The sequence below is a fragment of the Coregonus clupeaformis genome, unplaced genomic scaffold, assembly GCF_020615455.1.
Source record: "Coregonus clupeaformis isolate EN_2021a unplaced genomic scaffold, ASM2061545v1 scaf0266, whole genome shotgun sequence".
NCBI classification, from domain to species: Eukaryota; Metazoa; Chordata; class Actinopteri; order Salmoniformes; family Salmonidae; genus Coregonus; species Coregonus clupeaformis.
The window spans coordinates 9,947-30,688 of NW_025533721.1; the positions used below are offsets into that span (position 1 = coordinate 9,947).

Here is a 20,742-nt window from a genome sequence, read left to right on the forward strand (position 1 = left end):
TAAAACTAAACCAAGATAGACCACAGCCTGTCGTTTCAAATGGTTCATAGTGGGCAGAACAAGGAAGGAGGTGGGCAGAGCCAAGCACGAGCTAGCGAGATCCTATTGGCGCGTTCTAGCAACGTTTTGAAACTTTGGCAAAGGGTAAAGTCTACAAAACCAGTGAGATCAAATGTTCAATCGATGAAAAAACTTGCAGAATGTCGGCCAAAATCCATCTTCTCCCACTGCCGGCCACTCGGCTTCCTCTCACTACCATATTTGGTACATTGTTTGAGCGAGTGGGAAACGCCAAGCGGATGCTTCACATTTATACATCCGGTGAAATATCTGTCTCATTGTTCTAGCTGTAGTAGTAGTGCCCGGATGGAAGTGACACAACGTTGCAACTCAGATAGTATTGAGTTGAGTGTTACAGTAACTCATTTGAGAATTGAGGTTCCAACGTTTGAATATCAGCAAGGCTAATTTGTTGCACCATTATATGAAATGGGACGAAAGGTTATATTAGCTACGTGCTCCTTGAATCAATGGGCACTAGATTTTGACGGAAACTTGGAGAGAATACTGAGAAGTAAGTCCGAATAAAATAATCGGGTAGCACACTGCAAGATTCTCCGAAGTAAAAATCCATGAATTGAAGATGCATTGTCCATTTAACTTAAACTGTAGTGGGTTCATATACAAAGCTGTCTTAAAGGTCATATGGTGTTGTAATGCCTGTAGTCAAATGAGCAAATGAGGACTCTGGACATTACATTCACTTTAATAATGATATATTCTCATGACTAGGTATCTCGATAGCCAAGTCTCAGGGGGCAAAATACAGATTGGGACCTGAACTGGAAATATGGTATTTAGTATTTACATCTCCTTCATCAAAGTTGTGATTGTTGAGTACATTTCTGTATACAGTAAGTAGCCTACAGCACATATTTAGCTTAATAGACAAATGTATGTCTTTGTTTGTGGGCTTTTTATTTGACTCCTATAAAGCTCTGTGCATTTGCATATAATAAGCCTCCTACATAGCCATGCCTGCTCTGATTTTCCATGAACTTTCCCTCAACCTCCTCTCTTTCTGTCCCTGGTCATCAGTGGGTATGGCTGTGCGGACCACTTCTACGAGTCAGACACCCTGCTGCACTGCTTCCAGGTACTCAGGAAGCTGCTGGAGTCACCTGTCACCCAGGACATCATCTGCGATGTTGGCATGTCAGTCACACTTCTCACAAGCACTTCAGCTCTGTTGTGCCTCTCTTTGCCTCCTGGCTAATGTTCTCTAAATCCCCCTCAGGCCCATCATGCATCATAATGTTCGGTACAACTGCAGAGTCATTTTCCTCAACGGGTAAGTCTCGGAAATAAGCAATTCTGAATTGATGTATGTTATGTGCATCGTCAAAAGCAATTAGGTGTATTTGTTCACAATTTTTACACTCTTTTATAAAGGAAAATCTTGTTGATCCGACCCAAGATGCTGCTGGCCAACTATGGGAACAACCGGGAGTTCCGCTGGTTTTCACCATGGAATAAACTCAGGTTAGTGATCAACATAGAATCTGCACAAGAAAGCCTTCCTTCTGAACATAATGATAATACTTTGATAAACAGTGAAATTAAAGAGATTCTCCGGTACTTTTGTATACTTTTTAGCCAGTAGTTCTGAAAGTAGGGATCACGAGCCAAAAGTAGTCTCAAATTGCATACTATGTCACATACAGTGCCTTCGAAAAGTATTCAGACCCCTTCACTTTTTCCACATTTTGTTACGTTACAGGCTTATTCTAAAATTGATTAAATCAATGTTTTTCCTCATCAATCTACACACAATAACCCATAATGATGAAGCGAAAACAGGTTTTTAGACATTTTTGCAAATGTATTACAAATAAAAAACAGAAATACCTTATTTACAAAAGTATTCAGACCCTTTGCTATGAGACTCGAAATTCAGCTCAGGTGCATCCTGTTTCCATTGATCATTCTTGAGATGTTTCTACAACTTGATTGGACTCCACCTGTGGTACATTCAATTGATTGGACATGATTTGGAAAGGCCCACAGCTGTCTATATAAGGTCCCACAGTTGACAGTGCATGTCAGACCAAAAACCAAGCCATGAGGTTGAAGGAATTGTCCGTAGAGCTCCAAAACAGTATTGTGTCGAGGCACAGATCTGGGGAAGGGTACCAAACATTTCTGCAGCATTGAAAGTCCCCAAGAACACAGTGGCCTCCATCATTCTTAAATGGAAGAAGTTTGGAACCACCAAGACTCTTCCTAGAGCTGGCCGCCCAGCCAAACTGAGCAATCGGGGGAGAAGGGCCTTTTGAGGTGACCAAGAACCCAATGGTCACTCTGATAGAGTTCCTCTGTGGAGATGGGAGAACCTTCCAGAAGGACAACCATCTCTGCAGCACTCCACCAATCAGGCCTTTATGGTAGAGTGGCCAGACGGAAGCCACTCCTCAGTAAAAGGCACATGACAGCCCGCTTGGAGTTTGCCAAAAGGCACCTAAAGACTCTGAGACCATGAGAAACAAGATTCTCTGGTCTGATGAAACCAAGACTGAGGCGAAGGTTCACCTTACGACAGAACAACGACCCTAAGCACACAGCCAAGACAACTTAGGAGTGGCTTCGGGACAAGTCTCTGAATGTCCTTGAGTGGCCCAGCCAGAGCCCGAACTTGAACCCGATCGAACATCTCTGGAGAGACCTGAAAATAGCTGTGCAACAATGCTCCCCATCCAACCTGACAGAGCTTGAGAGGATCTGAAGAGAAGAATGGGAGAAACTCCCCAAATACAGGTGTGCCAAGCTTGTAGCGTCACACCCAAGAAGACTCAAGGCTGCAATCACTGCCAAAGGTGTTTCAACAAAGTACTGAGTACAGGGTCTGAATAGTTATGTAAATGTAATATTTCCGTTTTTTATTTTTAATACATTTGCAAACATTTCTAAAAACCTGGTTTTGCTTTGTAATTATGAGGTATTGTGTGTAGATTGATGAGGTGAAAAAACAAGTTTGATCAATTTTAGAGTAAGGCTGTAACGTAACAAAATCTGGGGGTCTGAATACTTCCGAAGGTACTGAATGTTCAGATATGTGCACCATGTCATTGCTCTCTCTCTAGCTCTGCTGTGTGGGCATCTTGCTAGTTTACACTCAAATGGCGAGGGTCTGAAGCTCATTGGCTAGAACTCGAATTGCTACGGGGCTGGCCCACGTTGGGGAAAATGTAGGGAAAATGGCGCAGCACAGCTTCCAGAACACAGTTGCTTTCAAACTAGGGATTTTGTGGCTAATTGAAGTAAGACAGTAATTATGCTCATAGATTATGCATGTATGAGCTACACATGGACACTATCCAGCCCAAAGCGGGAGGTTTAAAAATACTCAGTAGTCGCCATAGTTCCGGAGCATGTCTTTAAATGTTTAGATCTAAGGTCAAAGCACATTTGGTAAGTGGAAAAGGACAATAAGCCATTTATTTCACATCACACATTCTGTAATAACATATACGCATTTTGCTACACCTGTCATAACACCTGCAAATCTCTGTACGCGACCAATAAACTTTTACTTTGAACATGGCATTACTGTGCTTGTCTGCCACAGACATGTGGAGGAGTACTTCCTGCCCAGGATGATCCAGGACGTGACAGGACAGGTAGGATCCATCTCTCTCCTTACCGCTCTCTCTAATGGCGGGGTGTTGGTATGCACTAACAAGGATCAGTGATAAGAGGATTATTTGCACGTTTCTTCATTTAAAGGGAAACTGTATCATTATTATACAGTACCAGTCAAAGGTTTGGACACACCTACTCATTACAGGGTTTTTCTTTGTTTACTATTTTCTAATAATAGTGAAGACCTCAAAACTATGAAATAACACATATAGAATCATGTAGTAACCAAAAAAGTGTTAAACAAATCAAAATATATTTTATATTTGAGATTCTTCAAAGTAGCCACCTTTTGCCTTGATGACAGCTGTGCACACTCTTGACATTCTCTCAACCAGCTTCACGAGGTAGTCACCTGGAATGCATTTCAATTAACAGGTGTGCCTTGTTAAAAGTTAATTTGTGGAATTTCTTTCCTTCTTAATACGTTTGAACCAATCAGTTGTGTTATGACAAGGTATGGGTTGTATACAGAAGATAGCCCTATTTGGTAAAAGACCAAGTCCATATTATGGCAAGAACAGCTCAAATAAGCAAAGACAAACGACAGTCCATCATTACTTTAAGACATGAAGGTCAGTCAATCCAGAACATTTCAAGAACTTTGAAAGTTTCTTCAAGTGCAGTCACGAAAACCATCAAGCACTATGATGAAACTGGCTCTTATGAGGACCGCCAAAGGAAAGGAAGACCCAGAGTTACCTCTGCTGCAGAGGATAAGTTCATTAGAGTTAACTGCACCTCAGATTGCAGCCCAAATAAATGCTTCACAGAGTTCAAGTAACAGACACATCTCAACATCAACTGTTCAGAGGAGACTGCGTGAATCAGGCCTTCATGGTCGAATTGCTGCAAAGAAACCACTACTAAAGGACACCAACAATAAGAAGAGACTTGCTTGGGCCAAGAAACACGAGCAATGGACATTAGACCGGTGGAAATCTTTATTTTGGTCTTAGTCCAAATTTGAGATTTTTGGTTCCAACCGCTGTGTCTTTGTGAGACGCAGAGTAGGTGAACGGATGATCTCTGCATGTGTGGTTCCCACTGTGAAGCATGGAGGAGGAGGTGTGATGGTGTAGGGGTGCTTTGCTGGTGACGCTGTCAGTGATTTATTTAGAATTCAAGGCACACTTAACCAGCATGGCTATCACAGCATTCTGCAGCGATACGCCATCCCATCTGGTTTGTGCTTAGTGGGAATATAATTCGTATTTCAACAGGACAATGACCCAAAACACACCTCCAGGCTGTTTTAAGGGCTATTTGACCAAGGAGAGGGATGGAGTGCTGCATCAGATGATCTGGCCTCCACAATCACCCGACCTCAATCCAACTGAGATGGTTTGGGATGAGTTGGACCGCAGAGTGAAGGAAAAGAAGCCAACAAGTTCTCAGCATATGTGGGAACTCCTTCAAAACTGTTGGTAAAGCATTCCTCATGAAGCTGGTTGAGAGAATGCAAAGCTGTAATTTTTTTTATGTAACTAGGCAAGTCAGTTAAGAACAAATTGTTACTTTCAATGACGGCCTACCCCGACCAAACCCGGACGATGCTGGTCTAATTGTGCGCCGCCCTATGGGATTCCCAATCACGGCCAGATTGTGATACAGCCTGGAATCGAACCAGGGTCTGTAGTGACTCCTCTAGCGCTGAGATGCAGTGCTTTAGACCGCTGTACCACTCTGGAGTCATGAAGGCAAAGGGTGGCTACTTTGAAGAATCTAAAATCTAAAATATATTTAGATTTGTTTATCAATTTTTTGGTTACTACATGATCCAATATGTGTTATTTCATAGTTTTGATGTTTTCACTATTATTCTACAATGTAAAAAATTGTAAAATAAAGAAAAACCCTTGAATGAGTAGGTGTATCCAACCTTTTGACTGGTACTGTATATGTGCAGCAATCAATAGTATCATCCATTTAATGTGATCGTTAATGAAATTCCCTTCAATTGTTCTGTCTCTTGAAGGACACTGTCTCCTTTGGTGACTGCGTCCTCTCAACCAAAGACACCTGCATCGGGAGTGAGATCTGTGCTGAGCTGTGGAACCCTAGGAGGTACATTCAATTAAGAGTCTCAAATGAAGGACTCTTTTCAAACCTTACTCAATTTCTGTAATGAGTTGTGTAATACTGTGTGTTGTTAGTTGTTTGTGTAATGGATTGAAAGAGAGCTCAAATGTTTTTGAGAGATTGAGTGAGATTGCAAATGTGAATAATTATATACAGTGTGTGTGTGTTTTTCTAGTAAGCTGCAGTCTGTAATGATGTACAGTTGAAGTCGGAAGTTTACATACACCTTAGCCAAATACATGTAAACTCCGTTTTTCACAATTCCTGACATTTAATCCTAGTAGAAATTCCCTGTCTTAGGTCAGTTAGGATCACCACTTTATTTTAAGAATGTGAAATGTCAGAATAATAGTAGAGAGAATAATTTATTTCATCTTTTATTTCTTTCATCACATTCCCAGTGGGTCAGAAGTTTACATACACTCAATTAGTATTTGGTAGCATTGCCTTTAAATTGTTTAACTTGGGTCAAACGTTTTGGGTAGCCTTCCACAAGCTTCCCACAATAAGTTGGGTGAATTTTGGCCCATTCCTCCTGACAGAGCTTGTGTAACTGAGTCAGGTTTGTAGGCCTCCTTGCTCGCACACGCCTTTTCAGTTCTGCCCACAAATCTTCTATAGGATTAAGGACAGGGCTTTGTGATGGCCACTTAAATACCTTGACTTTGTTGTCCTTAAGCCATTTTGCCAAAACTTTGGAAGTATGCTTGGGGTCATTGTCCATTTGGAAGACCCATTTGCGACCAAGCTTTAACTTCCTGACTGATGCCATCTATTTTGTGAAGTGCACCAGTCCCTCCTGCAGCAAAGCACCCCCACAGCATGATGCTGCCACCATCGTGCTTCACGTTTGGGATGGTGTTCTTCAGCTTGCAAGCCTACCCCTTTTTCCTCCAAATATAACGATGGTCATTATGGACGAACAGTTCTATTTTTGTTTCATCAGACCAGAGGACATTTCTCCAAAAAGTACGATCTTTGTCCCCATGTGCAGTTGCAAACCGTAGTCTGGCTTTTTTATGGCGGTTTTGGAGCAGTGGCTTCTTCCTTGCTGAGCGGCCTTTCAGGTTATGTCGATATAGGACTCGTTTTACTGTGGATATAGATACTTTTGTACCTGTTTCCTCCAGCATCTTCAGAAGGTACTTTGCTGTTGTTCTGGAATTGATTTGCACTTTTCGCACCAAAGTATGTTCATCTCTAGGAGACAGAACGTGTCTCCTTCCTGAGCGGTATGACGGCTGCATGGTCCCATGGTGTTTATACTTGCGTACTATTGTTTGTACAGAATATCGCTCCCAAGGATGAACCAAACTTGTGGAGGTCTACAATGTTTTTTTCTTGGCTGATTTCTTTTGATTTCCCCATGATGTCAAGCAAAGAGGCACTGAGTTTGAAGGTAGGCCTTGAAATACATCCACAGGTACACCTCCAATTGACTCAAATGATGTCAATTAGCCTATCAGAAGCTTCTAAAGCCATGACATCATTTTCTGGAATTCTCCAAGCTGTTTAAAGGCACAGTCAACTTAGTGTATGTAAACTTCTGACCCACTGGAATTGTGATACAGTGAATAATAAGTGAAATAATCTGTCTGTAAACAATTGTTGGAAAAATTACTTGTGCACAAAGTAGATGTCCTAACCGACTCTCCAAAACTATAGTTTGTTAACAAGAAATTTGTGGAGTGGTTGGAAAACTAGTTTTAATGACTCCAACCTAAGTGTATGTAAACTTCCGACTTCAACTGTATGTGGGAATGTCATGTGCTTGGCAGCCCCCATGTGGACATGGGTCTAGATGGTGTGGAGATCTTCACCAACTCCTCAGCTAGCTACCACGAGCTACGCAAGGCAGACCACAGAGTCAACCTGGTTAAATCAGCCACCACAAAGGTGATCATACACACGGATGGACACATGCACGGACGCACGCACATGTTATACAACCCTCAAACTCAACTCTGGACCTCGAAGCCAGTCCTACTGCATTTTTAAATTGTTCCCCTCTAATCAGGGACTGATTAGGGTCACCAGGTGTGTGTAATTAAATATCAGCTAGAACAGAAAACCAGCAGGCTCCGGACCTCGGTAGTGGAAGAGTTGAGTACCCCTGATATACAGGATGTGTAGTGAGAATAGAGGTACTGCATGTTGACAGCCCAGTAACCACTTGGAGGCACTGTTTTGTCATTATAATACTGCTCCATTTCATACAGTGTTTTGCCTACATGTACAGTACCAGTCAAAAGTTTGGACACACCTACTCATTCCAGGGTTTTTCATTATTTTTTTTACTATTTTCTACATTGGAATCATGTAGTAACCAAAAAAGTGTTAAACAAATCAAAATGTATTTTATATTTGAGATTCTTCAAAGTAGCCACCCTTTGCCTTGATGACAGCTTTGCACACTCTTGGCATTCTCTCAACCAGCTTCATGAGGTAGTCACCTGGAATGCATTTCAATTAACAGGTGTGCCTTGTTAAAAGTTAATTTGTGGAATTTCTTTCCTTCTTAATGCGTTTGAACCAATCAGTTGTGTTGTGACAAGGTAGGGGTGGTATACAGAAGATAGCCCTATTTGGTAAAAGACCAAGTCCATATTATGGCAAGAACAGCTCAAATAAGCAAAGACACAACAGTCCATCATTACTTTTAGACATGAAGGTCAGTCAATCTGGAACATTTCGAGAACTTTGAAAGTTTCTTCAAGTGCAGTCGCAAAAACCATCAAGCGCTATGATGAAACTGTTACCTCTGCTGCAGAGGATAAGTTCATTAGAGTTAACTGCACCTCAGAAATTGCAGCCCAAATAAATGCTTCACAGAGTTCAAGTAACAGACACATCTCAACATCAACTGTTCAGAGGAGACTGCGTGAATCAGGCCTTCATGGTCGAATTGCTGCAAAGAAACTACTACTAAAGGACACCAATAAGAAGAAAAGACTTGCTTGGGCCAAGAAACATAGATGTACACAGACGAAGGGATGTGTTGTTGGAGGCTTGTTGGAGGCTTCGTCGGGAGAGGTTGTGTTTTTCTCTAGCAGGAGGTAAGCTTGGCTTCTCATATGGTGTTGAGTAAAGCTTAAACCATGTATTTAGATCGTTGGTAGGTAGTTTATTTAGGTAGTTATTGTAGGTTTCCGTAGGCAATTATTGTAGGTAAGTATTGTTTACGTATTGTTTAAGTATTGTTACGGGCGGAGCCCGAGGGAGCACGAGGCTAGCTAGCTAGCGGGTAGCTACTGGTAACGTTTATTGGTTATTATCTGTTTAGTGCAACGGTGGAGAGTGGTTTCCAATGTTAATGTGTTAGCTAATGTGCTAGCTAGCTAGCCAACGTTTAATTTTTTTCCTGCGTTATGAAAGGAACTTGACACGGACATGAATGATCTGTTTTGTGTGTTAACACACTCTTGGTATGCTAGCTAGCTAGCGGGTAGCTACTGGTAACGTTTATTGGTAATTATCTGTTTAGTGCAACGGTGGAGAGTTGTTTCCAATGTTAATGTGCTAGCTAACCAACGCTTAATTTTTTGCTGCGTTACGAAAGAAACTAGACACGGACATGAATTATCTGTTTAGTGTGTTAACACACTCTTGGTGGTTTGTTGTAACCAAGTATTGGTGCTAAACTGTGTGTTATTGGATGCTAGCATGCTAGTTAGCTATGGCGTCATAGCTAGGCATCGTGGGCCGTTGTGGTTAGTTACTGTGGGTTGGCATTGTTGTTCGGCGGTGCCGGGGTAGCACGAAGCTAGCTAGCTAGCCGTTCTTCAAACAAGGTCAACACAGTGGCCATTGCTAGCTAGCCAACAGACACGGACACGAATTATCTGCTTAGTGTGTTAACACACTATTGGTGGTTTGTTGTGACCAAGTGTTGGCGCTAAACTGTGTGTTTTTGGATGCAAGTGTTGGTGCTAAACTGTGTGTTTTTGGATGCTAGCATGCTAGTTAGCTATGGTGTCTTAGTTAGCTAGCTGAATAAAGTGGGTTGAGTCTATTCCTTTAAACATTGAACCGCTGTGGTTCACAACAATTCTGATCTCTAAAGGTGGAAGTTGGTAGAGTTTTTGTTCGGGTGGTTCAGTGAAACAATTATAGTTGTTAGAAGTAGAAGTTTTTGGTGAGGGAGGCCCTGCTCTCTACTGTCCCAGATGTTTAGTTCATTTCATTCCGATCTCCTCTGCATTATTGTAGCCATTTGCTACAGCCTGTCAACTATGCCTCTGCCTATCCCTGTTCTCTCCTCTCTGCACAGGCTACACAAACGCCCCACACCGCGTGGCTGCTGCCTCTCTAACCTGGTGGTCCCTGCACACACCCCACACCTGGAGTTCCAGGTCTCAGGCAGCCTCTGGAACTGCCGTTCTGCTGCCAACAAAGCTGACTTCATCCCAGCCTATGCTAATCTCCAGTCCCTCGACTTCCTGGCGCTGACGGAAACATGGATTACCACTGAAAACACTGCTACTCCTACTGCTCTCTCCTCGTCTGACCATGTGTTCTCGCATACCCCGAGAGCATCTGGTCAGAGGGGTGGTGGCACAGGAATCCTCATCTCTCCCAAGTGGACATTCTCAATTTTTCCCCTAACCCATCTGTCTATCTCCTCATTTGAATTCCATGCTGTCACAGTCACTAGCCCATTTAAGCTTAATATCCTTGTCATCTATCGCCCTCCAGGTTCCCTTGGAGAGTTCATCAATGAGCTTGACGCCTTGATAAGTTCCTTTCCTGAGGATGGCTCACCCCTCACAGTTTTGGGGGATTTCAACCTCCCTATGTCCACATTTGACTCATTTCTCTCTGCCTCCTTCTTTCCACTTCTCTCCTCTTTTGACCTCACCCTCTCACCGTCCCCCCTACTCACAAGGCAGGCAATACGCTTGACCTCATCTTTACTAGATGCTGCTCTTCTACTAATCTCACTGCAACTCCCCTCCATGTCTCCGACCACTACTTTGTTTCCTTTTCTCTCTCGCTCTCCTCCCACACTACTCACTCTGCCCCTACACAGATGGTAATGCGCCGCCGCAACCTTCGCTCTCTCTCTCCCACTACTCTCTCCTCTTCCATCCTATCATCTCTTCCCTCTGCTCAATCCTTCTCCCTCCAATCTCCTGATTCTGCCTCCTCAACCCTCCTCTCCTCCCTTTCTGCATCCTTTGACTCTCTGTGTCCCCTATCCTCCCGGCCGGCTCGGTCCTCCCCTCCAGCTCCGTGGCTTGATGACTCATTGCGAGCTCACAGAACAGAGCTCCGGGCAGCGGAGCGGAAATGGAAGAAAACTAAACTCCCTGCCGACCTGGCATCTTTTCACTCCCTCCTCTCTACATTTTCTTCATCTGTTTCTGCTGCTAAGGCCACTTTCTACCACTCTAAATTCCAAGCATCTGCCTCTAACCCTAGGAAGCTCTTTGCCACATTTTCCTCCCTCCTGAATCCCCCCCCCCCCCCCTCCTCTCTCTCTGTGGATGACTTCGTCAACCACTTTGAAAAGAAGGTTGACGACATTCGATCCTCGTTTGTTAAGTCTAATGACACTGCTGGTCCTACTCACACTGCCCTACCCTATGCTTTGACTTCTTTCTCCCCTCTCTCTCCAGATAAAATCCTGCGACTTGTGACTGCAGGCCGCCCAACAACCTGCCCGCTTGACCCCATCCCCTCCTCTCTTCTCCAGACCATCTCCGGTGACCTTCTCCCCTACCTCACCTCGCTGATCAACTCATCCTTGACCGCTGGCCATGTCCCTTCCGTCTTCAAGAGAGCGAGAGTTGCTCCCCTTCTCAAGAAACCAACACTCGATCCCACTGATGTCAACAACTACAGACCAGTATCCCTTCTTTCTTTTCTTTCCAAAACTATTGAGCGTGCCGTCTTTAGCCAACTCTCTTGCTATCTCTCTCAGAATGACCTTCTTGATCCAAACCAGTCAGGTTTCAGGACTGGTCATTCAACTGAGACTGCTCTTCTCTGTGTCACGGAGGCTCTCCGCACTGCTAAAGCTAACTCTCTCTCCTCTGCTCTTGTCCTTCTAGACCTGTCTGCTGCCTTTGATACTGTGAACCATCAGATCCTCCTCTCCGAGCTGGGCATCTCCGGCGCGGCTCACTCCTGGATTGCGTCCTACCTGACCGGTCGCTCCTACCAAGTGGCGTGGCGAGAAGCTGTCTCCGCACCACGTGCTCTCACCACTGGTGTCCCCCAGGGCTCAGTTCTAGGCCCTCTCCTTTTCTCCCTATACACCAAGTCACTTGGCTCTGTCATATCCTCACATGGCCTCTCCTATCATTGCTACGCTGACGATACACAACTAATCTTCTCCTTTCCCCCTTCTGATAACCAGGTGGCGAATCGCATCTCTGCATGTCTGGCAGACATATCAGTATGGATGACGGATCACCACCTCAAGCTGAACCCCTGGCAAGACGGAGCTGCTCTTCCTCCCGGGGAAGGACTGCCCGTTCCATGATCTCGCCATCACGGTTGACAACTCCGCTGTGTCCTCCTCCCAGAGTGCGAAGAGCCTAGGCGTGACCCTGGACAACACCCTGTCGTTCTCCGCCAACATCAAGGCGGTGACCCGCTCCTGCAGGTTCATGCTCTACAACATTCGGAGAGTACGACCCTGCCTTACACAGGAAGTGGCACAGGTCCTAATCCAGGCACTTGTCATCTCCCGTCTGGACTACTGCAACTCGCTGTTGGCTGGCCTCCCTGCCTGTGCCATTAAACCCCTACAACTCATCCAGAATGCCGCAGCCCGTCTGGTGTTCAACCTTCCCAAGTTCTCTCACGTCACCCCCCTCCTCCGCACACTCCACTGGCTTCCAGTTGAAGCTCGCATCCGCTACAAGACCATGGTGCTTGCCTATGGAGCAGTGAGGGGAACGGCACCTCTGTACCTTCGGGCTCTGATCAGTCCCTACACCCAAACGAGGGCATTGCGTTCATCCACCTCTGGCCTGCTGGCTCCCCTTCCTCTGCGGAAGCATAGTTCCCGCTCAGCCCAGTCAAAACTGTTCGCTGCTCTGGCACCCCAATGGTGGAACAAGCTCCCTCACGACGCCAGGATAGCGGAGTCACTCACCACCTTCCGGAGACATTTGAAACCCCACCTCTTTAAGGAATACCTGGGATAGGATAAAGTAATCCTTCTACCCCCCCCAAAATTGTAAAGTGGTTATCCCACTGGCTATAGGGTGAACGCACCAATTGGTGAGTCGCTCTGGATAAGAGCGTCTGCTAAATGACGTAAATGTGCCCTTGAGCAAGGCACTTTACCCTAATTGCTCCTGTAAGTCGCTCTGGATAAGAGCGTCTGCTAAATGACTAAAATGTAAATGTAAAAACATGAGCAATGGACATTAGACCGGTGGAAATCTGTCCTTTGGTCTGATGAGTCCAAATTTGAGATTTTTGGTTCCAACCGCCGTGTCTTTGTGACACGCAGAGTAGGTGAACGGATGATCTCCGCATGTGTGGTTCCCACAGTGAATGGAGGAGGAGGTGTGATGGTGCTTTGCTGGTGACACTGTCAGTGATTTATTTAGAATTCAAGGCACACTTAACCAGCATGGCTACCACCGCATTCTGCAACGATACGCCATCCCATCTGGTTTGCGCTTAGTGGGAATATCATTTGTTTTTCAACAGGACAATGACCCAACACACCTCCAGGCTGTATAAGGGCTATTTTACCAAGAAGGAGAGTGATGGAGTGTTGCATCAGATGACCTGGCCTACACAATCACCCAACCTCAACCCAATTGAGATGGTTTGGGATGTGTTGGACTGCAGAGTGAAGGAAAAGCAGCCAACAAGTTCTCAGCATATGTGGGAACTCCTTCAAGACTGTTGGAAAATAATTCCAGGTGAAGCTAGTTGAGAGAATGCCAAGAGTGTGCAAAGCTGTCATCAAGGCAAAGGGTGGCTACTTTGAAGATTCTAAAATGTAAAATATATTTTGATTTGTTTAACGCTTTTTTGGTTACCACATGATTCCATTTGTGTTATTTCATAGTTTTGATATCTTCACTATTATTCTACAATGTAGAAAATAGTAAAAATTATGAAAAACCCTTGAATGAGTAGGTGTCCAAACTGTTGACTGGTACTGTATATTTTGATTATTTTGAGTTTGGGTAACACCTATCATTACATTGATCCTAGACGTGTGTAATAACACTGTAATTACTACAATAACAACGTTGTTGTTACATGTTATTTTTTGTAAATTGTTATTGCATAGTAATGAAGTTGGGCGGTTTCTGATATTACAAGTGGATTAAGGACAATTGTGTTATTGTTTTGCACAGAGTGGGGGGATCTACATGTTTGCCAATCAGAAGGGTTGTGATGGAGACAGACTCTACTATGATGGTTGTGCCATGGTGGCCATCAACGGGGACATAGTGGCCCAGGGAACACAGTTTTCCCTGGATGACGTGGTAAGGACAGGCTCAACATAACAGAAAGAGAATGTGAGAACAATATCTTACAGCCTATTCTTTCACCCTCACTGCACTCTCACGTCACATACCAGGGTGAGCTGTGTTTGACTATATGGATAGGCCAAGTCAGCATGTTGTATAATGTTATTGTTAATGTTAGCCATTCCCAAAGTGAACCCTTGGACAATGTGGAACCTCTGTATGTGTGTGTGTCTGTTTCAGGAGGTTGTGACTGCCACTGTGGATCTGGAGGATGTCCGCAGCTACAGAGGAGAGCGTTGCCACCCACACGTGGTGAGCTGACATCTCTCTTCAAAACAGGGCACTTTTTACTTCTCATAAATGGTAGGTGTGATTCAGAAACACATTAGTCCCCAAGTGAAACTAGCCACTCAAGGGAAGCCAGAGGTAATCCTGTTCAACATTCAACTCTCTAAGCCAAGGCTCTGTCTCTGTCTGGTGTTGTCTTTCCTCCCTATACTGGGTACACACTCGAGTCACTTTACCTTCTCCTTTCAGTTATTGACTCAGACTCAAAATAGCATGGCCATTACATTTTAAATGTCACGTGGTTTGCTGATATGTCTTCTGCTCCACTGTGTTCAGGAGTATGAGCACAAACCGTGCCATAGAGTCAAAGTGGACTTCTCCCTGTCTGATTGTGAAGATGTCTACCTCCCCACTCACCAGCCCATTGAGTGGCAGTTCCACACCCCTGAGGAGGAGATTAGGTATGGCACCCCCTGATAAAGACTGTGATCACAAGAGTGTTGTGTGGCTAAAATGCTTCCAAAAATAAATAGTAGCTATTTTTGACTGTGTCTCCCTGTATTTCGTTTATTCACCATGGAATCATTGGAAACAGACAGAGATAGCAGCCTACTATATTGCCACCCAGTGGATTCAGGAGCTTGGTGTGTGACATTAATTTGCCCTGACTGCTCCCTTTGTGTCTGAAACTGAGCTGCATGTCTTTGGTGGAGCCAATCCCTGTCTGAGAGAAGTTAAAACTAGAAAGACTACTTTCCAGATCATGGGACTGCCCACCTCTTTTACAGTTTACAGTGTACACATACATACCCTTCCATTCATGTGACAAACAGCACAGGGCCTTCATTCTAACCTGCAATTTGACCCATGTCAAATACATGTACATGTTTGTCTCTGTGTTCTTGTCTTTGGTGTCTTCAGCCTGGGTCCAGCATGTTGGCTTTGGGACTACCTGAGGAGAAGTGGTCAGGTGAGGATTCCTATATTAGGTGTAAATTATGTTTAAATTATGTGTAAATGTGCTTACTTGCTTATTACTGAATATTTGTACTGAATATACAAAGAATATACAAAATGTACTGAATATTTATATTGTCTGTCTATCTCTATCCATAAACACTCCTGTTATTCCCTGCCCCAGGCTGGTTTCCTCCTGCCACTCAGTGGTGGTGTGGACAGTTCCTCTACAGCCTGCATTGTCTACTCCATGTGTGTGCTGGTCTGCCAGGCAGTCAGAGATGGCAGTGAGTACTGGACTGGACACTGTACAGGCCCATAGTGTTTTGTTGTGTCCCACAAGTGACACAAAAGCACATGGCTCCTATTCTAAAGTTTGACGTTGCACACAAAGTTTGTCACTACAGGTTCTGACCACGCAATCTTTCCTTCTCTCTCCCTCCCTCGCCCTATATCAGACTCTCAGGTGCTGGAGGATGTTCAACGGGTAGTGAGTGATGTGTCCTACACCCCTCTGGACCCACGGGAGCTGTGTGGACGCATCTTCACCACCTGCTACATGGCCAGTGAGAACTCCTCGGAGGGAACCCGTAACAGGGCCAAAGAGCTGGCCGCTCAGGTTGGCAGGTGAGCGTCACTGGCCCCATCATAGTTGGGCAGTTACAGAATAACAAATTAGAATACAATGAAACTTGCATCTGTTACAAATCTCACCTTATGCTTTCCTTCGAAAGTTATTTTTCTTCTTTGTATTTCTCGTTTATTCAGCTCACACATAAACCTCAATATCGACATGGCAGTGAAAGGCATGCTGGGAATCTTCTCCATGGTTACGGGGAAGTGTCCCCAGTTCCGTGCTAATGGTGGAAGCACCAGAGAAAACCTTGCCCTACAGAATGTGCAGGTGGGTTATGTGTAAAGGGTCAAGGAGTACTCCAGTACATTGTTCAGGTGTTACCTGAAACACTACAACAAAGCAGAGACCCGTTTTTGCAAAGTGAACCCAAAAAGAAAAATCTGAGATGAGCAGGGCTTTTCCCCCTGCTTGCATTTCTCTTTTATTGCACCATTTACTTGCATATTCACACATGCTCACTACAATCCTCACACCATGTTTCAGTTAAACGGTCTGATCTGAGTAAGCAATTGTGTGGTGTGTGAATTTTATGATTCTTTATCCACTATCCTGTCCCACCCAGGCCCGTATCAGGATGATTCTGGCCTACCTCTTTGCTCAGCTCAGTCAGTGGGCTGAGGGGAAACCTGGTGGCCTCCTAGTCCTTGGCTCAGCCAATGTGGATGAGAGGTTAGTGAGTACTAGAGAATGTCAATGTTTCATTTAGATATTTAATATTTTCTGTCTCACTTTTTAAAAAACTGTGCTGTCTGCTTCAGTCCAACAGAAGAGTACGAAGAGTATGACCTCTCTCTGTATTTGACCCCTCTCTGTTTTTGACCCTCACCTCAATACCCCTCTTTTCTGCAGCCTCACTGGCTACTTCACTAAGTATGACTGCTCCAGTGCTGACATCAACCCCATTGGGGGCATCAGTAAGACAGACCTGAAGAGCTTCCTGCAGTACTGTGTCGAACAGTTCCAGCTCACCGCCCTCAGAAGGTGAAGCACGCTGCTCTGCAATCCCATCTTCTTCTCTGGGATGATACAAAACAGTCACTATAATGTCAAGAGACTCACCATGTTGGCAACTGTCTTTATGTGCTCTGTAGTATCATGGCTGCACCTCCCACTGCAGAGCTGGAGCCCCTGACGGACGGCCAGGTGTCGCAGACTGATGAGGTAACAAGTCAACATGTCACCTCTAGTGGAGCCAGATGTGTCCTTGGGCCTCTGATTATGTTGATCGTTGTGGGTGTGGGCCTACCACATATGAAGTGACAACTCATTTATCTTTATTTCTTTAATTTTCTCTTTTTTTTTCTCACATACTGTACACACACTGCTATGATTGACCTTTCTTTATACGTATTAAGAAAAGTTGACATTTAAGACTTACAGGTAAAAGGCATACCATAAACCCTCAGCTCTATTCAGCTTGACTAGTGTTGTTATTGTCTTGCCATGTTTTTCTTCTGTGGCTGTGTTGACTGTGTGGCTCTACTTCCCCTTGTCCGTGATTGCTGTCTTTATATACCACCTCACAAGCTTGGAAGATGAATGTCTCTTCAGGGATGTCATCTGTGCACATGGCTTGTTCTGTTATGGTGTAATCTGACCTCTTCCTTATCCCTTGCTGTCGTCCTCTCTCTTGCGCTCTCTGTGTCCCCCTCTCGTCAGTCTGATATGGGGATGACATACTCGGAGCTGTCTGTGATTGGCCGGCTCAGGAAGATCTCCAAGTGCGGCCCGTACAGCATGTTCTGCAAACTCATCCACACGTGGAGGGAGGCCCTCTCCCCTCTACAGGTCACTCTACACCCCTGTATCGCACACCATTTACTATTTTCATACTATTAGATGCCTACCATGTAAAACGAGAAAAAATCTCAATGATAGAGTGTTATGTTTCACACAAAGTCATGTTTACACTGAGTGTACAAAACATTAAGAACACCTTCCTAATATTTAGTTGCATGGACTCTACAAGGTGTCGAAAGCGTTCCACAGGAATGCTGGCCCATGTTGACTCCAATGCTTCCCACAGTTGTGTCAAGTTGGCTGGATGTCCTTTGGGTGGTGGACCATTCTTGATACACACGGGAAACTGTTGAGCATGAAAAACCCAGTAGCGTTGCAGTTCTTGACACAAACCGGTGCGCCTGACACCTACTACCCCACAGGGTTCAATTCTTGGGCCGACACTTTTCTCCATGTATATCAATGATGTCGCTCTTGCTGCTGGTGACTCTCAGATCCACCTCTACGCAGACGACACCATTTTGTATACATCTGGCCCTTCATTGGACACTGTGTTAACAAACCTCCAAACGAGCTTCAATGCCATACAACAATCCTTCAGTAGCCTCCAACTGCTCTTAAACACTAGTAAAACTAAATGCATGCTTTTCAATCGAACGCTGCTGGCACCCGCCCCACCCGACTAGAATCACCACTCTCGACGGGTCTGACCTAGAGTATGTGGACAACTACAAATACCTAGGTGTCTGGTTAGACTGTAAACTCAACTTCCAGACTCACATAAAGAATCTCCAATCCAAAGTTAAATCTAGAATTGGCTTCCTATTTCGCAACAAAGCCTCCTTCACTCATGCTGCCAAACATGCCCTCGTAAAACTGACTATCCTACCGATCCTTGACTTCGGCGATGTCATTTACAAAATAGCCTCCAACACTCTACTCAGCAAATTGGATGTAGTCTATCACAGTGCCATCCGTTTGTCTCCAAAGCCCCATACACTACCCACCACTGTGACCTGTACGCTCTTGTTGGCTGGTCCTCACTACATGTTCGTCAGTCAAACCCACTGGCTCCAGGCCATCTATAAATCACTGCTAGGCAAATCCCCGCCTTATCTTAGCTCATTGGTCACCATAGCAGCACCCACCCGTAGTCTGCGCTCCAGCAGGTATATCTCACTGGTCATTCCCAAAGCCAACACCTCCTTTGGCCGCCATTCCTTCCAGTTCTCTGCTGCCAATGACTGGAACGAATTGCAAAAATCTCTGAAGCTGGAGACTCTTATCTCCCTCAATAACTTTAAGCATCAGTTGTCAGAGCACCTTACCGATCACTGCACCTGTACACAGCCCATCTGAAATTAGCCCACCCAACTACCTCATCCCTATATTGTTATTTATTTTGCTCTTTTGCACCCCAGTATCTCTATTTGCACATAATCTCTTGCACATCTAGCATTCCAGTGTTAATACTATTGTAATTATTCTGCACTATAGCCTATTTATTGCCTTACCTCCATAACTTGCTACATTTGCACACACTGTATATATATTTTCTGTTGTATTTCTGACTTTATGTTTTTTACCCCATATGTAACTCTGTGTTGTTTTTATTGCACTACTTTGCTTTATCTTGGCCAGGTCGCAGTTGTAAATGAGAACCTGTTCTCAACTGGCTTACCTGGTTAAATAAAGGTGAAATAAAAAATAAATAAAAAGGCACTTAAATCTTTTGTCTTGCCCATTCACCCTCTGAATGGCACACATACACGATCCATGTCTCAATTGTCTTAAGGATTAAAGGTAATTCTTTAACCTGTGTCCTCCCCTTCATCTACACTGATTGAAGTGGATTTAACAAGTGACATCAATAAGGGATCATAGCTTTCACCTGGATTCCCCTGGTTAGTCTATGTCATGGAAAGAGGAGGTGTTTTGTACACTCAGTGTATGCCATCTATTTGTATATTTGAGAATAACACTTCTTCTGACCATTGACATTTCAGGTGGCAGCCAAAGTAAAACACTTCTTCCAGATGTATTCTGTGAACAGACACAAAATGACAACTGTGACACCATCCTACCACGCTGAGAGCTATGGCCCTGATGACAACCGCTTTGACCTCAGGCCATTCCTCTACAACACACGCTGGTCCTGGCAGTTCAGAGCCATTGATAATCAGGTGGGGATCTAACAGTCAACATTACATTTTACTGTGGATCTCTCACATTTGGTTGTTCCCTCCTCACCGGCTTTATCGGATTTGATTTAATCTCACAAGAATTGTGAATGTTCACTGAGTCCTCTGAACATGGTAAGTTATTGTTATTTCATACACAGGTGTCCAAGATGGAGGTTGGGAATGACTGCCACGACTAAGGTTCCTCCCAATGCCAGAGCAACATCCCCAAAAACCATCTAAACTGTGACAATAAACACTGTGGTGCAACAGTGCAACTCCAAACAATCTTACTGTACACACAGTGCCTTCTTACTGTGCAGTATTCCAATTTCTGAAAATAGACCTAGACTATTGATTGATATTGTAGGCTCTGACAATGAAGGGTATTCAGAATGAGTATTTTGTGTCAGTGGTTCAGCATTAGGTGCATTATGTTGTCATTCTACATGCTCTAGGCCAACTTAAACTGGAGGCCAAAAGGAGTAACAATGTCTTGTTAAAAATATTCACAACAGTCTATTCTCTCATGTTCAAATACAATACACTTGTTCATTGAAATATTGATGTTCAGCTTTACTATTAAACACGTTTTTATCTTGGTTTGTTTTGTTGTCATCAATGATGTGTATAACATGAGCATACGTGGTAAAAGTTTTTACAAAGGAAGTGGCAAACGTCTTTTACGCACCACTTTGATTGGCGCGTAAAA

The 20,742-nt window shown here is 44.3% G+C and overlaps 1 protein-coding gene across 1 annotated transcript; it reads left to right on the forward strand.

Annotated features, from left to right (window-relative positions):
• The first annotated feature begins 368 nt into the window (after window positions 1–368).
• On the forward strand, window positions 369–20,632 carry LOC121573332 (glutamine-dependent NAD(+) synthetase). The gene is made up of 21 exons (XM_041885218.1): window positions 369–574; window positions 793–853; window positions 1,099–1,215; window positions 1,298–1,351; window positions 1,453–1,542; window positions 3,626–3,677; window positions 5,675–5,763; window positions 7,557–7,674; window positions 14,112–14,243; window positions 14,469–14,540; window positions 14,853–14,977; window positions 15,438–15,486; window positions 15,658–15,760; window positions 15,932–16,100; window positions 16,242–16,377; window positions 16,673–16,779; window positions 16,960–17,091; window positions 17,202–17,271; window positions 17,770–17,898; window positions 19,857–20,033; window positions 20,192–20,632. Exons 1-21 carry the CDS (start codon window positions 490–492, stop codon window positions 20,228–20,230), a joined length of 2,106 nt encoding a protein of 701 aa, XP_041741152.1. The 5' UTR covers window positions 369–489; the 3' UTR covers window positions 20,231–20,632.
• The last annotated feature ends 110 nt before the right edge of the window (window positions 20,633–20,742 follow it).